The sequence below is a fragment of the Gopherus evgoodei genome, chromosome 4, assembly GCF_007399415.2.
Source record: "Gopherus evgoodei ecotype Sinaloan lineage chromosome 4, rGopEvg1_v1.p, whole genome shotgun sequence".
NCBI classification, from domain to species: Eukaryota; Metazoa; Chordata; order Testudines; family Testudinidae; genus Gopherus; species Gopherus evgoodei.
Genome location: NC_044325.1, coordinates 69,680,323 through 69,699,107, shown reverse-complemented (window position 1 = coordinate 69,699,107; position 18,785 = coordinate 69,680,323). Strand labels below are relative to the sequence as shown.

Sequence of the window (18,785 nt, the reverse complement as noted above, 5' to 3'; positions counted from 1 at the left end):
TTTTTTCATCCCACCCCCATTAGTATTAACTTGGAAAATTCCAAATTATTGATTCAAATATAAGATACCTTATATGGAAACCTGATGGTGACTCCTTTAGGAACTGTTTAGAAATAGAATGAGAAGGATTGCTGTTGCACACTTGGCTGTAAAACCAGATAATTGGCTTGGTACAAGATAACATTAGCTTCAAAACCACTCCAAATGATGGTTGCAAACTGAAATAATGCAAATATGATTCAAGAGGTGACAGCAATCCCAGAGTGCCATCTTATAGGCAGAAATAGCTGAATCATGTTACTTGGTGTCACCTGTTGAAATAAAGTGAGCTTGAATCCCTTTTGGACATGTTCAGTGTATTGAAGTTTAAACAGTAATTTTAAATTTTCCTCAGTGTGATTGTCTCTGCAATAATAACTATGTAAACACCTATTATTTCTTTAGCCAGCATTACCCTGTAGTTTGCTTAGTCTGACTTGAGTGGCTTAGTTCCACTGAGTGAGAGTGTAATTTCAATTCTTGCACTATACAGTCCTATTAAATAAATAACCATGTTGCATACAAATGAGATGGCTAAAGTATTTTTTTTTCTTGCCTTCCCTAATGTGATGTTAGGCTCCTGAGCACCCTTTACGGAACTCTGAGACAGGCCCATGTTACAGGCCACCATTCTCCATCTAGCTGAGCATTTAACTACTTTGAGGTCATCAAAGCTGCTTCTTAAAGGCCCAATTTTTCAAGATGCTGAATGTCTTCAACCTTCACTGAACTCATGCAGTGGATGGCAAATGGAAGGGAAGGGGCAATGGGTCATTTAGTGGTGGGCTGGAGAGCAAGCCAGCCCTGCAGTTACCCAGCAGTGGCGGTCCTGGGCCAGAGGGCTGGGCCTCGTTCTCCATCCTGGGCGTTGCAACCTTCTACACGGGGTCGGAGTGCCATTTAGGTTTAGCTGGGCCAAATATGAGTGAGTGGCATTGCAGCATGGTGCACTTGGCAAAGCAAAGTGTCCAGTCCTATGGGACAGGAGCTGCTGCTGCTGGGTGAGACCAGGCACTGCCTCCAGCCCCTTATGAAAATTTGTGTTGTACACCACCTTTTGTCAACTGTAAATATGCTTCAGAAGACACCATGTGTATATCAAAAGGCTGTTGGGATGGCAGTTGTCACCCCACCCTCCCCCTACTGCCACTTCCATTCCCATTTATCTCAATCACTGAACTCACGGTAGCTTTTGCCTAAGCTTTGCTAACAGATATGTATTACAGTTTGCTAATATGTACTATGCAAGAGTTCAGGCCTGTTTTGCTACCAGCAGCATAGCTTATTTGCTAGGCTTCTGTGCTAGCTGTTCTCTGCCAATCTCTTCTAAACCTATCCAGCTTTTTTATATTACTTTTTTTTCCCCCCCCTACAGGAATCGTGAGATCCTTGAAAATGTGTTAGCTGTCATCCTAGCTATTTTAGTTGCTTTCCTGGGTTCTGTACTCCTTATAGAGGGCTTTTTCAAGGATATCTGGGTCTTCCAGTTTTGTCTGGTAATAGCCAGTTGTCAGTACTCACTACTCAAGGTACCTTAGTTTTTTATCTTCATTTTTACTTACAATTTTAAACAATAGAAATAAACTGTTGAGGACTTGTGTGACAGACTTTCTTTTTCAAAGGTGTCTGGGAAGGCTGAGTGCTTAAGCTACCAAGAACTTTGGAAAGAGAGCTGTATAGAAGTTTGCAAAACAAAAATTTTGGCTTCTGCTAAAGTTTGGAATAAGGCCACACAAGGTCATTTCACTGGAGTAGTCTTGGGTATATTTGTTAAACAGGAGCCATAAAAATCTAAACCTCTCTGCCCATGACATACCACCACAAGTGTGGCCAGGGGAAACAACTGAATTGAAACCCCATTGGTATAACAAAAGGGAATGATTGGTAATGTGTTCTGTTAGGGCCCTGGACCTTTGGAACTCGCTTCCTTCTGGTCTGGTATGGCCTGAGTGTGTTAGCCATTCAGAGACATGGCATGGGCCCATCCTTTCTCCCTGGCCTGTTGGCAATATGAGTTTTTGTAGAGTTAGGTATTGGTGGTGTGGGGATTATGTGGAGATGTCAGTTGTTTTATTTGTTGATTTGATCTGTCAGTGTATTTTTAAAAGATTGGCAAGAAAGGTCAGAACATTGAAGGACACTTTTATTGTAATTCATTATTTAAATAAATGAGGATTTCACTCCAAAAATACACAGATATTCCTTTTTCTACTCTATATCATAGCATTTCACCAGATGTCAAATTGCCAGGAAGGTCATTCCAAAATAGAGTTTGGTTAAAAGATGGCTTACATTCTAAGAAGCAAAGGGAGTTTGAGAAAAGAAGAATGAGTCAGAAGTAATTTGGATCTCCTCTAGCATGAGAATTTCTTCTATAAAACTTAGATAATCTGTGTTGTGTTATGAGACTTGTAAAAATTGATCTTCCAGCATCCCAGTCTCTGTTTAACTGTCTACTCATGATTCAAAAACTGCTTGCTGTAAGAAGTTAACTGCTTTTGCCCACTAGTCCTTAGTGAAAGCGTGTGCAGAGAAGAAGCTTGTGAAAGTTTAATTTCCAAAGTAAAAAGTTTCTCAGTATCAGATTAGTTAGTGTTGGAAGTTCTATCAGGTCCCCAGCAGGCGTTTTAAATTTCACAAGGTATCTAGTAAATATTTACAAAAGTTACAGATTTCTAGTGGCTGAAAAGCCCCATGCTGTGTCTCAGATGTCGCACCTGGGCCAAGTAACCCACCATCTGTGTAGTCTCCCTCATACAACCAATGAAATTGTTGCATTCAGATTCGCTGTAGAATCAGGGTGACGGTTGGTTGAGTTTCCTCTATCACAGTGGTCGAGGACTCTTGGCATGGCATAGACATGTGTTTTACCGTCTCTCAGATGTTGTTCATAAAGTCAAAATGACCGACAACTTAAAAACTGGGTAGTAAAAGACTGTGAAACCCAGTATGATTGCAACTGGTGATATTCTGAACCAAAAGAGCTCTCAACCATGCTTGAAGCTGTTTCCATTGCTTTATTCTGGTTCAACAGACATTCTAGGTTTCACAGTGATACACAGATGGACTGACACTCTTGGAATCTTATCTGTATAATAATCCTTGAATCAGGGTTACCAACTGGAATAATGCTCTAAAGATAGCAGTCCCCAAAATAATGTTCCTCTCTTTCCATTTTACTTTCAGAGTGTTCAACCAGATTCTTCTTCCCCTCGACATGTAAGTCACTGCGTATGCCATTTCAGTGCCCTAGTGGGTCCAGCACTTCCACCACTGAGGATTAACTCTCTTTGCCTGAGTCTTTAGCATCTGGGGAGAAGTGCCATCTTTGGGATAAGAGACCTCTATTATTGTACAGAATTGGGAAATCTGAGTATTTAATCCAATTATGGCTTTCCGTGGGTTGGGCAAGTCACAACCTCTTTGTTGTAGTTTTTCAATCTCTAAAATTGTGACTATTTAACTCTCAGGTGTATTATGAGGACTAGTTATAAAGCACTTCTGAAAATGGAAAGAGTTCAGATTGTTACTGTTGAAGGCTGAGAGCAGAAAATTTTATTAAGCATGTATTAGATCGGTCTGACAGAAGTTTATTTTACTTGTGACCTAAGCCAGAGGTGAGAAACTATATCAGGCCTCTTAAGGAAGCTATGTACAGTATTGTAGGTGGTAGTGACTGTATTTTTATTACATATCTAACAGTCTAGCTTTTTAGCAGCAGCAAAATCTGACCAATAAATACAAAATGTTTTAGTTTGAGGTATACATCTAATAAAAACACATTTTTTCAGTTTTATTTACAAGAACACTTGGCGCATAGTCTGTTTTAATATCTCCGTAAGAAACGTTGTTTAAAAACCTGAGGGAGAGTAAAGGTAAATCTGTTCATCTAGAAAGGCATTGAACATTGGAACCATAAGTGTCCGTCATTACAGCAATATAAGACAGATTATAAAAACTCCTCAATGTATGGTCATAAAATATTCTTTAAGAGATGTTGACAAACTACAGGAGAGGACTTTTGGAGAAAAGGATGGGCAAAAATTAAAATTTGTGGTTATGTGAATTTATCATTATAAATGTGAAGAGCACATTTCTGTCCAGTAATGAAACAAATATTCTATCATTTTCAGGGTCATAATCGTATCATAGCCTACAGTAGGCCTGTTTATTTTTGTTTGTGTTGCGGTCTTATATGGTTGTTGGATTATGGCAGCAGAAATACATCTACAACAAGGTTCAGGTTGTATGGAGTGGTTTTCACCAACCCGTTGCTGCTGCTGTCTGCCAGAGACTTAGTTATAGGTGAGTTACTTACTTTCTTTTACATGAGCATCCAATAACCAGGATATTATATTAACCATGGGTTAGAGTTGGCTATTCCACCACAATGGAGGCATTTTAGGCTTTTATTAAATAAATCTCAGGTCCAGATCTCTGTGTCAGACTGTTGCAGCATTACATTCTCACCCCAGTTCACTCTCCTTTCATTTGAGAGAGCAGCTTTAGACTTTCTGGTGTCCATAACAGAGCTTTGGAGTGTGAAAATTTTCCTCTCTCAAACCGCTAGGAATTTAAAATAAGTGTGTCAGTGTTGGTGGTGGTGTGTTTATTATTTGTATTTGTATTGCTGTAGGGTGTAGGAGTCCTAGTCATGTACCAGGACCCCATTATGCTTGGCACTATGCAAATGTGGAACAAAATATGGTCCCTACCCGAAGGAGCTTACACTCTATATAAGAGAAGAAGCAGCAGATGACTACAGACAGACTGGGGAGTACAAGTAAACAATGAGACAGTATTGGTCAGCATGATTGGCAATGGTATCTTCTCCAGGCTCTGTCCATCTTTGAGATAGCTTTCAATGTATTTTAACTCTCTCTGTACTGTCTAAAAATCCACTTCTTAATCCTTTCCTTCCAATATTCTGCTCAGGTAGGCTTGTCTCAACCCATGCAATTTATAATTGTGCTCATAAAACCCGGTGAACAGTTCATTGCCCCTAAATTCTTCTCTTCTTTCTGAACAATTAACACTAATTTATTTCAGATAGAGAAAGTGCCTTCAAAGCAGCTAGTGACAACACTGAGGGCACTGTTTCACAAACTGTTTTGCACTCCACAAAGAACTGTACATTGGTGGCAAACTTAAACTGCTAAGGAGAAGCAAAGAGCACAGATCTGAACCACAAGACCACCAGAATTCATTCACACCTGAAGAACTAAGACTTTTCTGCCAAAGAACACAGACGCAGGGTAAGACAAACCTCAGAGTTGGTTGGTTTCATTGACGTGCTGGCATCACACTAATGAGAGCTCAACTAGGGCATCTTTTATCATTTGGCCACCAAGTGGGACTTGTGGACCTGGTTCATAGTCTAAATCCACTCCAAATGTCTGTCAGAGAACAGTGCTACAACAGTTCAATACTGGTAGTCTGAACTAAGATGGGAGAGAAGGAGCTTAAGATGTCTCTGTTGTGGTGGAAAAGCATATATAACCAATGTGTAATGTCCAATCAAATGGTTGCCTTGGATGGGGAGGGAGGAGACAGGGATGGACAGAAACTAGAATTAAAGAAACATCTTCTCTTCTTCAATTTGTAAACTTATTTATCGGTTGCAGTGAGGTTCTTCTGACTTTTCAACAAACCTGTGGTGGCACAGTAAAAGCCAGGGTGAAGTTTTGGCCCTGCTGAGTTAAGAGAGGCCAGAATTTCCCCCCTGGAGTTCTGCATTTGATCTGATAAGAGGCATGAGAGCCTTCATTTTAGTGAGTGAAAAATTTACAAGACCTTATACCTGAAGGCCCTCTTCCATGGTCTTTACTATGTGAAAATGAAAAGCTTGTGATACAAAAGTCCAGTCACATTAGACTGGCTCTCACAGATTTCACTGGTGATTAAATTGGGAGTCAGCAAAGCTGTACTTATCCCTCTGAATGTTGGAATGTCGTGACTAATCTAAGTTGGAGGTGGAAGTTAAAGTGAAGTCTGATATAATTGGAAACTGTTTGAAAGTTCATATAGTATAGCCATAGCAATGTTGGATTGTGTCTTTTTGGACTATATCACAGAGCTTAAAGAAACTATGAGGAGTATTGCAGTATATCAAATTTTCCATACTCACTTTTTTTACTTTTCTTTTCCGTAGTATTTACGCTGTGTTTCCCTATAGTATTCTTCATTGGTCTACTGCCTCAGGTGAATACATTTGTGATGTACCTCTGTGAACAGCTGGATATTCATGTCTTTGGTGGCAATGGTGAGTTCAGCTTTTATATCAAAGATAGAGGAAGTATTAGATCAGGCAACTGCTACCATTTTCCAAATCAAATTAATAATGTAATTTAAAAGTCTATTTAGTAACATGATTTCTAGGTCTGGGCTCAAAATACAGAACCTACTGAAGTCAGTGAAAAGAACCCATACTCATTCATGTAGCACAGTTCTGTAACAAAGAGCAATTCCTTTCACAGTGTAAGTATAAGTAAAATACTTGTGCTTTTACAGTAAGAGACATCTGTCAGAGCTTACTGTTTTTAAAAGTTGCAAAATAACATACTGGTAGAAAATTCAATTCTGGGGCAGGGGAGAAAAGGAAAACTGTTCGCTTCTCTTTAAAAACCTACCAAATGTACATCCAGTAAGAGACTTGTGCTTGGATGGGGGGCAGAAAAATGGTCCATTCACAGAAGAATATTTCTTTAATTGTTGTACTTGGTATCTAGATATGATGGTAAAAAGCAGATCATGAATGCCTAAGATATGTAGAACTGTGACATCTTTATAACCCATTTATCAGAGTGCTTGCAGTTCCCATTTCAAGGCAGGTGAAAGTATACCTGTATTGAGAACTCATTATTCCCTCCCCATCTCCTTGTTGTCCTCTACATGACTTAAAGTTTGCTTACTGCTTCTCCCTCACTTATCCATCCTAAATTTTCCCTATTCTTATCCACATCTGATCAGGGCCTGATATGGTTTTAAATCCATCAACATAGCTACTTAATTAGCTTGTGATGTTAGTGTTGATTACTGCTAAGAGTTACTTTCTTTTCATCTCAGGTAAGTTATGCATACTGTACGCTCCTCAGGGGCAGGGAATGCAAAAGAGCAGCCCTATGCCCAGTACATTTTTTTGACTCATTTTAGTTGTGGTGAGGATGTAAACATCTTCAGTGTACCTGTATCATGAGGGTTCATGGGCACAGTTTAAATACAGTAACTCCTTGCTTAACGTTAAAGTTATGTTCTTGAAAAATGCAACTTTAAGTAAAACGATGTTAAGAAAATCCAATTTCCTCATAAGAATTAATGTAAATAGGGGAAGTTAGGTTCCAGGGAAATTTTCTTCACCGGACAAATGACTTTTTTATCTCTCTAGTGCGTGCACGCACACACACACGTTTTAAACAATTTAATACCGTACACAGCCATGATGATTGTGAAGCTTGGTTCATTCAGGTGGAAGTCAGAGGGTGGGCTATTTCCCAGGGAATGCCTTGCTGCTAAATGAACTAGCACTTGGCTGAGCCCTCAAGGATTAACACGTTGTTAATGTAGCCTCACATTCTACAGGGCAGCACAAATGGAGGGCAGGGAGACAGCATGGCAGACAGACACACACACACTCTGTGTGGTGGGGGAAATGCACATTGCCATTTTAAGTACATTGCCTTTTTAAGTAGATCAGCAAGCTCCCTCCATCCTGAGCCCTGTTGTGCCCCCCCCTTGCTCTATGGAGATGGGGTAAGTGGGGGTTAAGAGCAGGGCGGAGGGGGAGACCCTAACATTAGCACCCCTAAATGAGCATGTTCTTTAATTGATCAGCAATGTAACAACGAAACAACGTTAACAGGCACAACTGTAAGTGAGGAGTTACTGTATTAGATATACATTTAAATTAATACCTTTCCTGCAGCATCCTTGTGTTCTCAGATTTCTGAGCAGACACTTTCAGTCATGCAGTGCTCCTGATCCCATGTTGACTTGCACTTTGACTAGGATTTGAAAATATCTCACTCATCACTTCATCACCAAGCTCGCCTATTGTGTTAGCTAATCTGCTTATCCCAAAACATATGCGTTCATTACTAGGTGCCCACCTTAACTTTTTCAGTGATGCCAAAAAAATGTTTTTGAAATACAAGAAATATTCATCAACAAAAACCAAAATGAAAACAGATTTGATAAGTTAGTGGTACTATCAACTATGCAGGGCTCCAAATTTAACCTTCCATAATAGTATCAAGTGTCAAATTGCCTCCAGCTTCTAAATTTATATTTTTTTTTATAAAAGAGAATATATTCCCTGGTCTGTTGCTGAGAATTAAGATGATTAATCACATAGATCCAACATAGTGTTAGCTTTCAGCTGCTGCGTTTGCTGCAGCAATAGTTGACTATTCCCAAGGCAATGCTGTTGAATAAATGGTAAACAAAACATGTAAATCATGCTCGGTTAAAAAAAATAACTTGTGGGTGGGAGAGAGACTGTATTTGTGAAGTAGTAATTGGTAGCATTTTTCTAACATCTGAGCAGGTACTGAAACAACGAAGTGTTGCAATTTTTGTAGTTTTTTGTTCAGTCAACTTTAAAAAGGCTTATGTCTTCAAGTTTGTGCAGCTGATCCTTTTTTTTGCCCCCCTTTTACTTCCAGCCACTACCAGCCTGCTTGCAGCCCTTTACAGTTTTATCTGTAGTATTGTGGCAGTAGCATTATTGTATGGATTGTGTTATGGCGCCCTGAAGGTGAGCAGTACATTGATAGTATATAAATAAATATTTAGGATTCTGCCTTTCACTTTTGTCTACTTATTTACGTTTTGAAAAATGGGTGTAAAGTGTTACCATTTTGATTTGGTAAGGTTTTACACTTACTTTGCCATATGTTTAATTTCATAAGATCATGTAACAATCTAATACGCACTTGTGTTCAGTGAAGCTCTCCCCATCTCCCTTCAATTTATTTTCTGCACTGATTCTTGTGTGGGGCACATAACAGCTGATCAACTAATTGCACTGTCTTCATGCATTGGTGTTTTTCCTAATTCATCCAAAAGGTTGAATTTAAAAACTCACTCCCGATGATGCAAATTAGAAATAAAATATTTTTACATGCTAGTTTTGAAAAAAAAGCAGGGTATAGTTGGCTCTGCCGAATTGGTGAATATCTGTTTATGGGAGGGGGTTGAGAGGCAGCTGACAAGCGCAAGGGAACAAATAAAAATGTATACTTGCTCAAAGTACAGTTTTACTCTGAAAAACAACTATATAAAAATGACACTCTGACTTCCATGTTTGTGTGTAACGTGTCATTGATTTCTAGGTCAAATGTGCTCAGTTTACAAGTAATTTGACTTTTTCTAACTGTCGGTCCTGCATGCTCAGCCTGGGCTTTGAGAGTCAACCTAGCTTCTTTTATTACTTGTGATGATGGAAAGATTTACTAGCCTAATTGTGTCCTTGGTGAACCTATAGATCCGCAGTCGTTTTCAGTATCTTTGCAGGGATGTAACTGGTTAGATCATAGTAAACAAATCAGTTGATGTACAAGATTGATTTAACAAAGTTTGTTCTATCTGATCCCTGCAGATCCAGCATAGTAGGAGTAAAAGAATAAATATTTGTTTTCATCTAAAGTCAGCAAACGTTACAAAAGGATTAGTTCTATTGAGTAAGAAGGTGACACTTCTTTACATAGTTAATTTTCAGAATGGAACTTCAATTTAAATAATTTTTAAGGGATTATGATAATGTGGTATGTGGTAAATAGTATGTACAGTACATTAAAACTATTGAACATTTAATTACATGGGTAAATTACATGACTGTGTGGTACTTGTAAAATAAACGTCAAATAATAAAACTATCGCAGTCTTCTAAAACCAAAATGAGGATTCCTTGTGAACTACTTTTGAACCCAAGTGATGCAGCATAGTAAACAGGCACACTAATTTATTATAGCCTTAGATGGAGTTTGCCACCAGCTTTGGGCTGCATTCCCAAGCAATCCAACTCCAAGAAGACTCAGTCCTAGCGTGTCAACAAGTACCACAAGAGAAAGTTGAAAACAATTTATTTATAGTGTTCATATAGTATTCACCACTTATATAACATGGTTATAGGCAAACTAGAAGCGAATATGTTGATATTTATGAAATAAGCACTAATTATATAAATCAAGTGTACGAACATGGGCATTCTAATCTTATGCTTGATCAGACTGTAGCACTCTTAAGACATGATCATTAAGGTTAACAGGAGTTTTCCATTGACTTGAACAGGAGACAGTTCAAGTCTTTATTTAACGGGAATAAAAACTGATTAAAGGCTTTAATTTACAGAAAGTATAGGTGAACATTTTAACAAAATACCTTTATTTTGAAAAGCATATGACTTTTTTCATCTTCCCTTTTTCTTATTACTTTACAAGTTTTCTGATTTGTGATATTGATTTTATATATCCTTGTCTTTCTGTTAAAATTTAATTCTTCTGTCCCCAGGATTCTTGGGATGGCCAGCATATTCCAGTCCTCTTCTCAATATTCTGTGGCTTGTTAGTAGCGATATCCTATCATCTCAGCAGGCAAAGTAGTGACCCTTCTGTACTTTTGTAAGTGTCTGACTGTATATCTGTCCTCAAGGCAATTCTCAAGGGAGACCCAGTGTGATCATTAGTAGAAACCGAGTAGTGCCACTGAAACTGATGTTGGTCCAACCTTGTGGAAAACAAAAGGGGGGGGGGGCAAGTGATGGTCTGGTACTTAGGATTCTGACTGAGAACTCTCAAAACCCAGGTATAGTTCCCTATGCTGCCACAACTCCCTTTGTGACATTGGGCAAGTCACTTAATCTCTCTCTGAGTTCCCTGTCTATGCAGTAAGGATAATTGTATTTACCTACCTCATAGAGATGTTGCAAGAATAAATACACGAAAGGTTGTGAGCCACGTAGATACTATTGGTAAAGAGTCCATAAAAATACTTTGAAAAGCTTCTAAATGTGGCCCTACCAAGCTTTTTTACTAGTGGCATCTACTAAGAGTTTGGCCAATTGGTCAACATGGCCCTACAAATTAAAGGAGTGTGGGTTGGTTTCTTAGAGTTTTAGTTCTAGAGTCCTTGGTTGCCTGTTTTGCATTTGGACCAACCAGGGTCGGCTCCAGCGTTTTTGCCACCCCAAGTGGGGAGGAGTAGGGGGGGAAAAAGACTCAATCGGTACTTAGGCAGCAGCTCTACCGCTGCCACTTTATTTTTTGGCGATTCGGCGGCGGGTCCTCCCCTCCGAGAGGGACCTGCCGCTGAAGAGCTGGACGTGACGCCCCTTTCCGTTGGCCGCCCCAAGCACCTTCTTGGAGTGCTGGTGCCTGAAGCCGGCCCTGGGACCAACAGAGACTACTTGGGAGGTGGGGAGTGGAAAATGTGAACAGATTTTATTAAGCTTTTCCTTTCAGTAAAAGAGAGATGAAGCAAACAGGCTTACCTTTATATACCTGGTGAGATTTCTAAACTCCTTTAAGTAAGTTGAGCCACAAAAGATAGATCGGGACTGCTTATGTTCTATTAATTTATAATAGGCCTCTGATTTTGTTACCTCTTCTAAACCCACCCAAATCAATGTATTTATCACAGTGAATTCTTGCTTTGCATCTTTTTAGCTCTTTAGTACAATCAAAATTTTTTCCTAATTCCGAAGACAAAAACCCAGAGGATCCTCTGTCTGAAGTCAAAGATCCTTTACCTGAAAAACTCAGAAATTCAGTGGTAAGTAGGCTGGCTTTTTGTAAAACTCAGCCCAGACATATACTGAATCCTGGCCAATAGAGTATGTTCTAGTTTAGTGTTGAGTTATTTGGAATTTGTTAGCACTATATATTCTGCAGTCCAGGGCTGGGACTTTTAGAGAGCCTCAGGGCGTAAGGCATTCGAGTCCCATTGACTTTCATTTGACTTCAAGAATTTTAGGTACTTACATTTAACATGGTGAAAAATAACTCCTTAAGGACTGAGTTAATGCTAATGGGTATTTGAGTCAAAATTTTACATTCAGAAGACCATCTACCTTTAGAATGCATTTCCACTTTGAGTATAAAATGCTGTCTGTTGCTTCATTGACTACCAGTATTGAAACGACACTGTATCTTTATCTATACACCCAATTAAAAATGCACAACCTTGAGAAAAAGTATTACCTTTTGCCTTGACAATATAAGCTATCAAAAAAGAGATACAATTAGGAAGACCAGAACTCCCAAATGATAGAGCAGTGAAGAATAATTGATGATGTTCTGTAACTCATGTTCGTAATTTAATATGTACCCAAATAAACATCGTAATACTTGGTGTGTGCGTGAAGGCTCAAGTGGAAAAGAGTGATAGTTGCCAAAAGATATTAACTCAATATTTTTGAATAAACAAGAGCTTTGGGCAATCCAGTCCATAAACAGACACTAAAAACTAAGGAAAGCTGATGCGTTTTTTTTAATGAAGAATGAGTTGCTTCTAGTAACACTGGAGACTTGCTCTGTTGACTTAATTTTATTATCACATTCTTTGGATACCTAAAGTAAATCCACTGTAAATGCTTGTGAAAATAACAGTATCTAGTTGTTATCCTGTTTCACATAAACAAGCAGTAAGTGAGAAACCTAAGAAACGTAGTCTATTTAATTTATCCAAGATTAATTGTGTTCTAAAAGTACACTTCTGCCCCAATATAACGCTGTCCTCGGGAGCCAAAAAATCTTATCGCATTATAGGTGAAACCGCGTTATATTGAATTTGCTTTGATCTGCCGGATTGCGCAGCCCCACCTCCCTGTAGCTCTGCTTTACCACGTTATATCCGAATTCGTGTTATATCGGGTCACATTATGTCAGGGTAGAGGTGTACCTGCATTGGGAGAAGATTTACTGATAGATAGTATGGGGCTCTTTTAATCTAGCAGGCAAAGACATAACGAGATCCAGTGGTTGCAAACTGAAGTTAGACAAATTCAGAAAAGAAATAATGTATGCGGGTTGCTTTTTTTTTAATAGCAAAGGTAATGAACCATTGGGAAAATTTACCTAAGAATGTGATGGATTCTTTCATTTAAAGTCTTTAAAACATGATCTTGTCTTTCTAAGAGATGCTCTTGCACAGCAAGAAGTTATGGGCTGGATGCAGGAATTACTGGTGAAAATCTTTGGCCTGTGTTATGCAGGACAGACTAGATCACAGTGTTTCTTTCTGGCTTTAAAAGCTCTTAATTCAGTTACATACATTGAGGTAATAGGCTCAAACTTTGGAAAGGAAGAATATCTGGAATGAAAGTGTTTTGTCCATTAACTTTTCATGTATGGCAGTGATCAGATGTTTTAAATTAAATCATTTGGGCAAATGCTCTTGATCAAAACCAGGTAAGTAAGGGTTATCTTCCATGCACTGGTGCTTGTTGCAGTCCTCTCTTGGGAGCTGGAAAATAAAAATGGTGGGATTTTTGAAAGCGCTTATCTAACTGTTGCTGCTGTCAAAGTTAGAGAGGAAAGTTTCAGTTGACTTCAGTGGAAGTAGATTTAGGTCAGTGCTGAACTCTTTTGACAATAGTTCCCCATATTCCTTTAACTAACCAAAGAGCTAAGTGGAGGTGACCCTAGGACTGGAAGAAGAGTATTAACATTTATGTTCTCTCAAGCTATTTTCTTTTATTTCATAGAATGAACGGTTACAATCTGACCTGATAGTGTGCCTTGTCATTGGTGTACTCTATTTTGCTATTCATGTCAGTACAGTATTCACAGTTTTGCAGGTAAGTTACTGCATTATGCCTCACAATTTATAAAATACTTGTATTTTATCTTTTCTTGTAGATGCCTTTTTGCTAATGCTACTGTTTAATACTCTTTTATGGTTGTACCCAATGGCCCCATTTGGGCTTGGGGCATGACTTACGCTAGGTGCTATTCAGACATACAGTGTGACTAATACCTGCCATGAAGACCTTTTTAAATCTCAATTTTTTTGTGTCCCCAATATTCCTCTCCCTTTTCTTCCCGTCCTCCCCACTCTTACTTCTCTATCTAGGTTTTCCACTTTTTTTGATAAAATGCCTTTCTTTCACTCTACCCACCCACAGAAATACCTACAGGCTCATTTTAGAGGAGGGAGAAAGCAAACTGACAAAAAGGTTCCAAGTGGTTTCATCTGTTGTGTCGAATTGTCACTCCTAGACAGTGTTCATCTCCCATGGGATGGAAGTGGGGGGTAGAGGGATGATTCCTTGCAGGATATCAAGGGAGCAGGAGACCTTTCCTTACAGTTGCTTTCTAAGCTTCCATGTATCAGCCTAGCTATCATTAGTGTATGCTTCAGAATACCGTTAAATGTTTTCAACTTGACATGTGTCTTAAGGCCACACCGTGCAACAGGATTTGTGTGGGTGAAAGAGTCTGTCTAAGCAGATTCAGTGGCGGAATTTGCTATTTACACATCAAGCTAGCTGCCTAAGTAGCTCAAGAAACCTTCCAAAACTGTCTAGTTTGACTACAGTATTGAAAGCAAATGTAACTTTCACTCTGAGCAAAAGATCAAATTGCTAGGGCAAATATGATGGGCCAGGTTGCTGCACAGATGACACAGATTTTGGCTACCTGGAAGAACTAGAATGTCTAATTTGTTTGTCCAGCATCAGTGTTCCAAGTAGTTCAAAGAAAAGAAATGGCATAAATTCTGGAAGGATTCCAGTACTCTATTGCTCTCTATCATTACAAAAAATGGAGAAGCTCTTGTTAAGCATGTGTGTCGGTTTATTTTTAAATCTAAATGTTTTCAGATGGAGGGTCCTTCTAGTTGAGCAGAGATGACCACATCCACACTAGTTTTTGCTAAGGCAGATGTCTTTTCCAGGGAAAGCCCAAACTTCACCTATTCCTGATGAATGTGGCCTTCATCCCCAGCTGGTTATCTGCTGTTGAGTTAACTAAATAGTTTATTACACTCAGGTTTATTTTAAATGGCCAAAGACATCAGAAATTTAAAAATGAGCTTCTAGACGGACCCATATGAAAAATTTTAACTTTGTGAATTCACAACCACCTTCCTACCCATGAAAATATGATTCATAACCCCAATTTAGCTCTGGCAGTAGGCACTGCTGTAATATAAAATGCATACCCATGTCTCTAAATGTCAGAGGGGTAGCCGGGTTAGTCTATATCCACAAAAACAACAAGGAGTCTGGTGGCACCTTAAAGTCTAACAGATTTATTTGGGCATAAGCTTTCGTGGGCTTATGAAAGCTTATGCCCAAATAAATCGGTTAGTCTTTAAGGTGCCACCAGACTTCTCGTTGTTTTCATGTCTCTAAAGATTCTGTGTTCACATATAGTTAGTGTTGCTGTAAAATTCTTAAACAGAAGTGTGCTCACATACATGGAGATGATGTTGTTGTATGTAAAGGGTATACTTTAGTAAGAGAGTGCTATTCAACTCATCTTCAAGAAAAATCTTAAAAATATAATCCAGAATGAGGCTCAATCTCTTCTGCACTTGCACCTCCTTTTTATCTAGCAGAAATCTTCCTTCAAGGATAATAGTTTTGCCATTTTAGAGATGAAACGCAAAAGAATCAGAACCAACTGTCTATTAAAGAAGATCAGCAATACCATAGAAGAAAAGGTAGCAAGCCAGTCTTCAGGGAAGATCAAAAGTAGAAAAATCTGTCTGTCTTATCCTCTGAGGCAACACTCCTTATTTTACATTCTTATGGCTGACATACTTTCTCATGTTAAAAGGGGAATTGAAGTCCAGACGTGCTTTTACGGGCTGATATATATAAAGGTTATAGAAAACATCAAGTTGTTAACTGATTTGCTGCTTGTTTATAAGACTGAGAACCTATCCTTTGTTCAACTCTGCTTTTTCTTTAGCCCGTCCTTAGCTACATTTTGTATGCGTTGGTGGGCTCCGTAGGATTTTTAACCCATTATGTGCTGCCTCAACTCCGAAAGCAGCTTCCTTGGCACTGTTTCTCTCACTCATTGCTGAAAACCAAGGAATATTATCAATTTGAAGTCCGAAGTAAGTATCAGTAATTTTTTTTAAAATTTGCAGTAATGGCTGAGCAGTTTATATTAACTATTACTTTAACTTTTTGCTTTACAATTTCTCATTGCTTAAATGTTTCAGGGTCTCTGATGGACAGTGTTAATTCTTTCCTACCTCAGCATGCCTTGCTTGATCCTGTGGCATTTTATGTATCTTTAGTAAGTAATAATGATGGCGTCACATTAGCAATGCTATTGTAATGATGACCGCAGTTGCATTGAATCCTTGTTTTCAGGATCTTACAAGTGTTGAAAACTTACTCTCTGTGCTGAAACTTCTCTTGCAACATTTTGGCAAACATATATTTTTTCACTCTTTTTTTTCAATATTTTGGAGGGTTTAAATTGTTTTTTATTTTGGATATTTCAGACCCACTTGTATACTTTCAGCTTGCTATATTGGTCCTTATTAAAAACTAATGCTTTTAGCATGTTTGTAGATATTTAGTTTGGAAATAACAGCCAAACATCTGAAAATAGAATATAATACAGTGCGTTATATTGGTTTTAAAGGGTACTAAGTGTGAAACTACACGTATATACATTCTTAAACATACATTTATCTGCACTATAAATCTAACAAATGCACTTCCATTTTATTTCTTTCATTAATGAAACTCTTTATGAAACTTGTTTTCTAAGGAACTTTCATTTGAAAAAGGTAGCAAATATAACCCAGTTAACCAAAAAAAAATCCTCACAAAAAGTGTTAAAATGAGTTTATATTTACATACAATAGTATCCTTCATGTGAGGATCTTAAAAGCCTTTATAAAGGTGAAAATTATTACACCCATTTATAAGTGAGAAAACAGACAAAAACTAACGCCCCAGTCTTGCAAGCCAATCTGTGTGGTTGGACCATCTATAGCTTGCATGCAGCCCCATTGCCTTTAGTGGAGCCTTACTTCACATGGTGTGGAGTGCGTATGCATAAGCATTTGTCCATGCTGATCAGTGCCTAAATATTTCCAACAAGATTACATGGCAAGCCAGTGAAAAAAATCTATATAGAACCTAGGTTTCCTGACTTCTAGTTCCTGATCCAGTTGCTGAATTGGGCTAGTGAAAATACCAGAGAACCATCCAATTCTGCATTCAGATCTTGAGTTCACAGGCAGCCAGGTTTAGAGGTAAAAAAAATTTTTACTGAAGTTTAAAAGTTCACACATCCCAGTGTTAACCTGAGCCAAATCTAGCATTGCATACAAGAAGCAAATAAGAACTGCCAGGTCAGTAACATTCTAATAGCCCTGTAAATAGAAATTAGTAGATAGCTGAGTAGTAAAGAAGAGAAAATTAAATTTATAGCAAGCAAGCAAGCATCTTATTTCTTTACTTAGTTTTAGAGGGACTGTCAGATTTGTATCTAAAACTTCATCTCATACAAGTATTTGTGGCCTTCTTCTAATTAACCTGCAGTTTAGTCAGGTAAATTGCTGTGTCAGCATCAATACCTATAGCTGCAGTTTTAAATTCCATTATTTCAGTGATTACATGTTCAAATAAATACAGTCAGTCTGATTTGATATCAGATTTTTTTGATGAAAAATATAAATGAAAAGTATCTAACTAAATACAACTTTATGGCTGAGAATTAACATGCACACAAATTTTGTTGTAATTAGGCTGCAGTGCTCACATGTTTGTAATATTGTCTCACACACTAATATGTATATGCAAAATTAAAGCCATATACATCATTATGAAATTTTAGAGGCCATAATGTACCATGGCTTGGCCCCTTGCACAGCAGAGAGAATTCAACTGAGGTAGGGCAGGCAGTAGTCTGCCCTCCTTGAGGGTTCTGCTATGAGAGAGGAGCAACTTTAATTTCTGCTGGGGGCTCCAAAGAAGCCTTGCTACCGAAGGCTGCAATGGAGATGTCTGAATCAGTATGTCTCAGCTATCCTAACTCATTTCCTGGCTATTGCCTCCCACTTTTCTGTTGTGGACCCCTGTGGACTTCCCTGGTGATGGGGAGGTTGTGGCCACCGTGTACCCTGGCAGCCTCTTCCCAGCAGATTTGATATCACTGAGGGAGGGGCATAATTGAAAACTGACATAATCCAGAGCTGATTCCAGGCCTCTGTGAGTGCTGTCCTGTAATCTTGATTTTTTTTTCCTTAGCTTTGTGTGTGTGTGTTGCTCTCAACAATAACAATGTTGTATTATATATATTTTTTGCAATTAATACAAATGATGAAAAGAGGCTATTAGTTGTCAGTTTATAATAGCAGGATAATTACCGTATATACTCATTCATAAGCTGAATTTTTTAAGTAAAAAAGGGAATCATCAGAGACAGGGATCAGCTTATGAACGGGTATAGAAAGGAGAGGTGGGACACAGCCCCTCCCCCCAACAGAGGGAGCAAGCAGAGGCAGCACAGCCAGCAGAGCCAGAAGGGAAGAGGCAGGGCCAGAGTCTCTCCACTTCTGGCCACACTGCTCTCCCCCCAGCCTCTGAAGCAGCTGCAGCTCCGGGGCTGGCACGCTGCAGCCATGCCACCCTGCCCACCAAAGTGCGCTATGGCCGCGCTGCCCAGCCCGCCAGAGCACACTGCGGCCGTGCCACCTGGTCCAGCCCGCTAGAACATGCTGCGGCCGTACCACCCAGTCTGGCCCACCGGAACAGGCTACGGACACACTGCCCAGCC

The 18,785-nt window shown here is 38.9% G+C and overlaps 1 protein-coding gene across 4 annotated transcripts in view; it reads left to right on the top strand.

Annotated features, from left to right (window-relative positions):
• The window catches only part of PCNX1 (pecanex 1), a 133,393-nt gene that overhangs the window by 75,923 nt on the left and 38,685 nt on the right, over positions 1-18,785 (top strand). For all 4 annotated transcript variants that reach the window (XM_030559669.1, XM_030559668.1, XM_030559667.1 and 1 more), the window contains 9 exons: positions 1,415-1,568; positions 3,226-3,258; positions 4,173-4,344; positions 6,191-6,301; positions 8,700-8,791; positions 10,546-10,655; positions 11,700-11,805; positions 13,739-13,831; positions 15,951-16,101. In XM_030559669.1, coding sequence (XP_030415529.1) covers positions 1,415-1,568; positions 3,226-3,258; positions 4,173-4,344; positions 6,191-6,301; positions 8,700-8,791; positions 10,546-10,655; positions 11,700-11,805; positions 13,739-13,831; positions 15,951-16,101 — 1,022 coding nt within the window. The remainder of the gene's footprint in view (positions 1-1,414; positions 1,569-3,225; positions 3,259-4,172; positions 4,345-6,190; positions 6,302-8,699; positions 8,792-10,545; positions 10,656-11,699; positions 11,806-13,738; positions 13,832-15,950; positions 16,102-18,785) is intronic.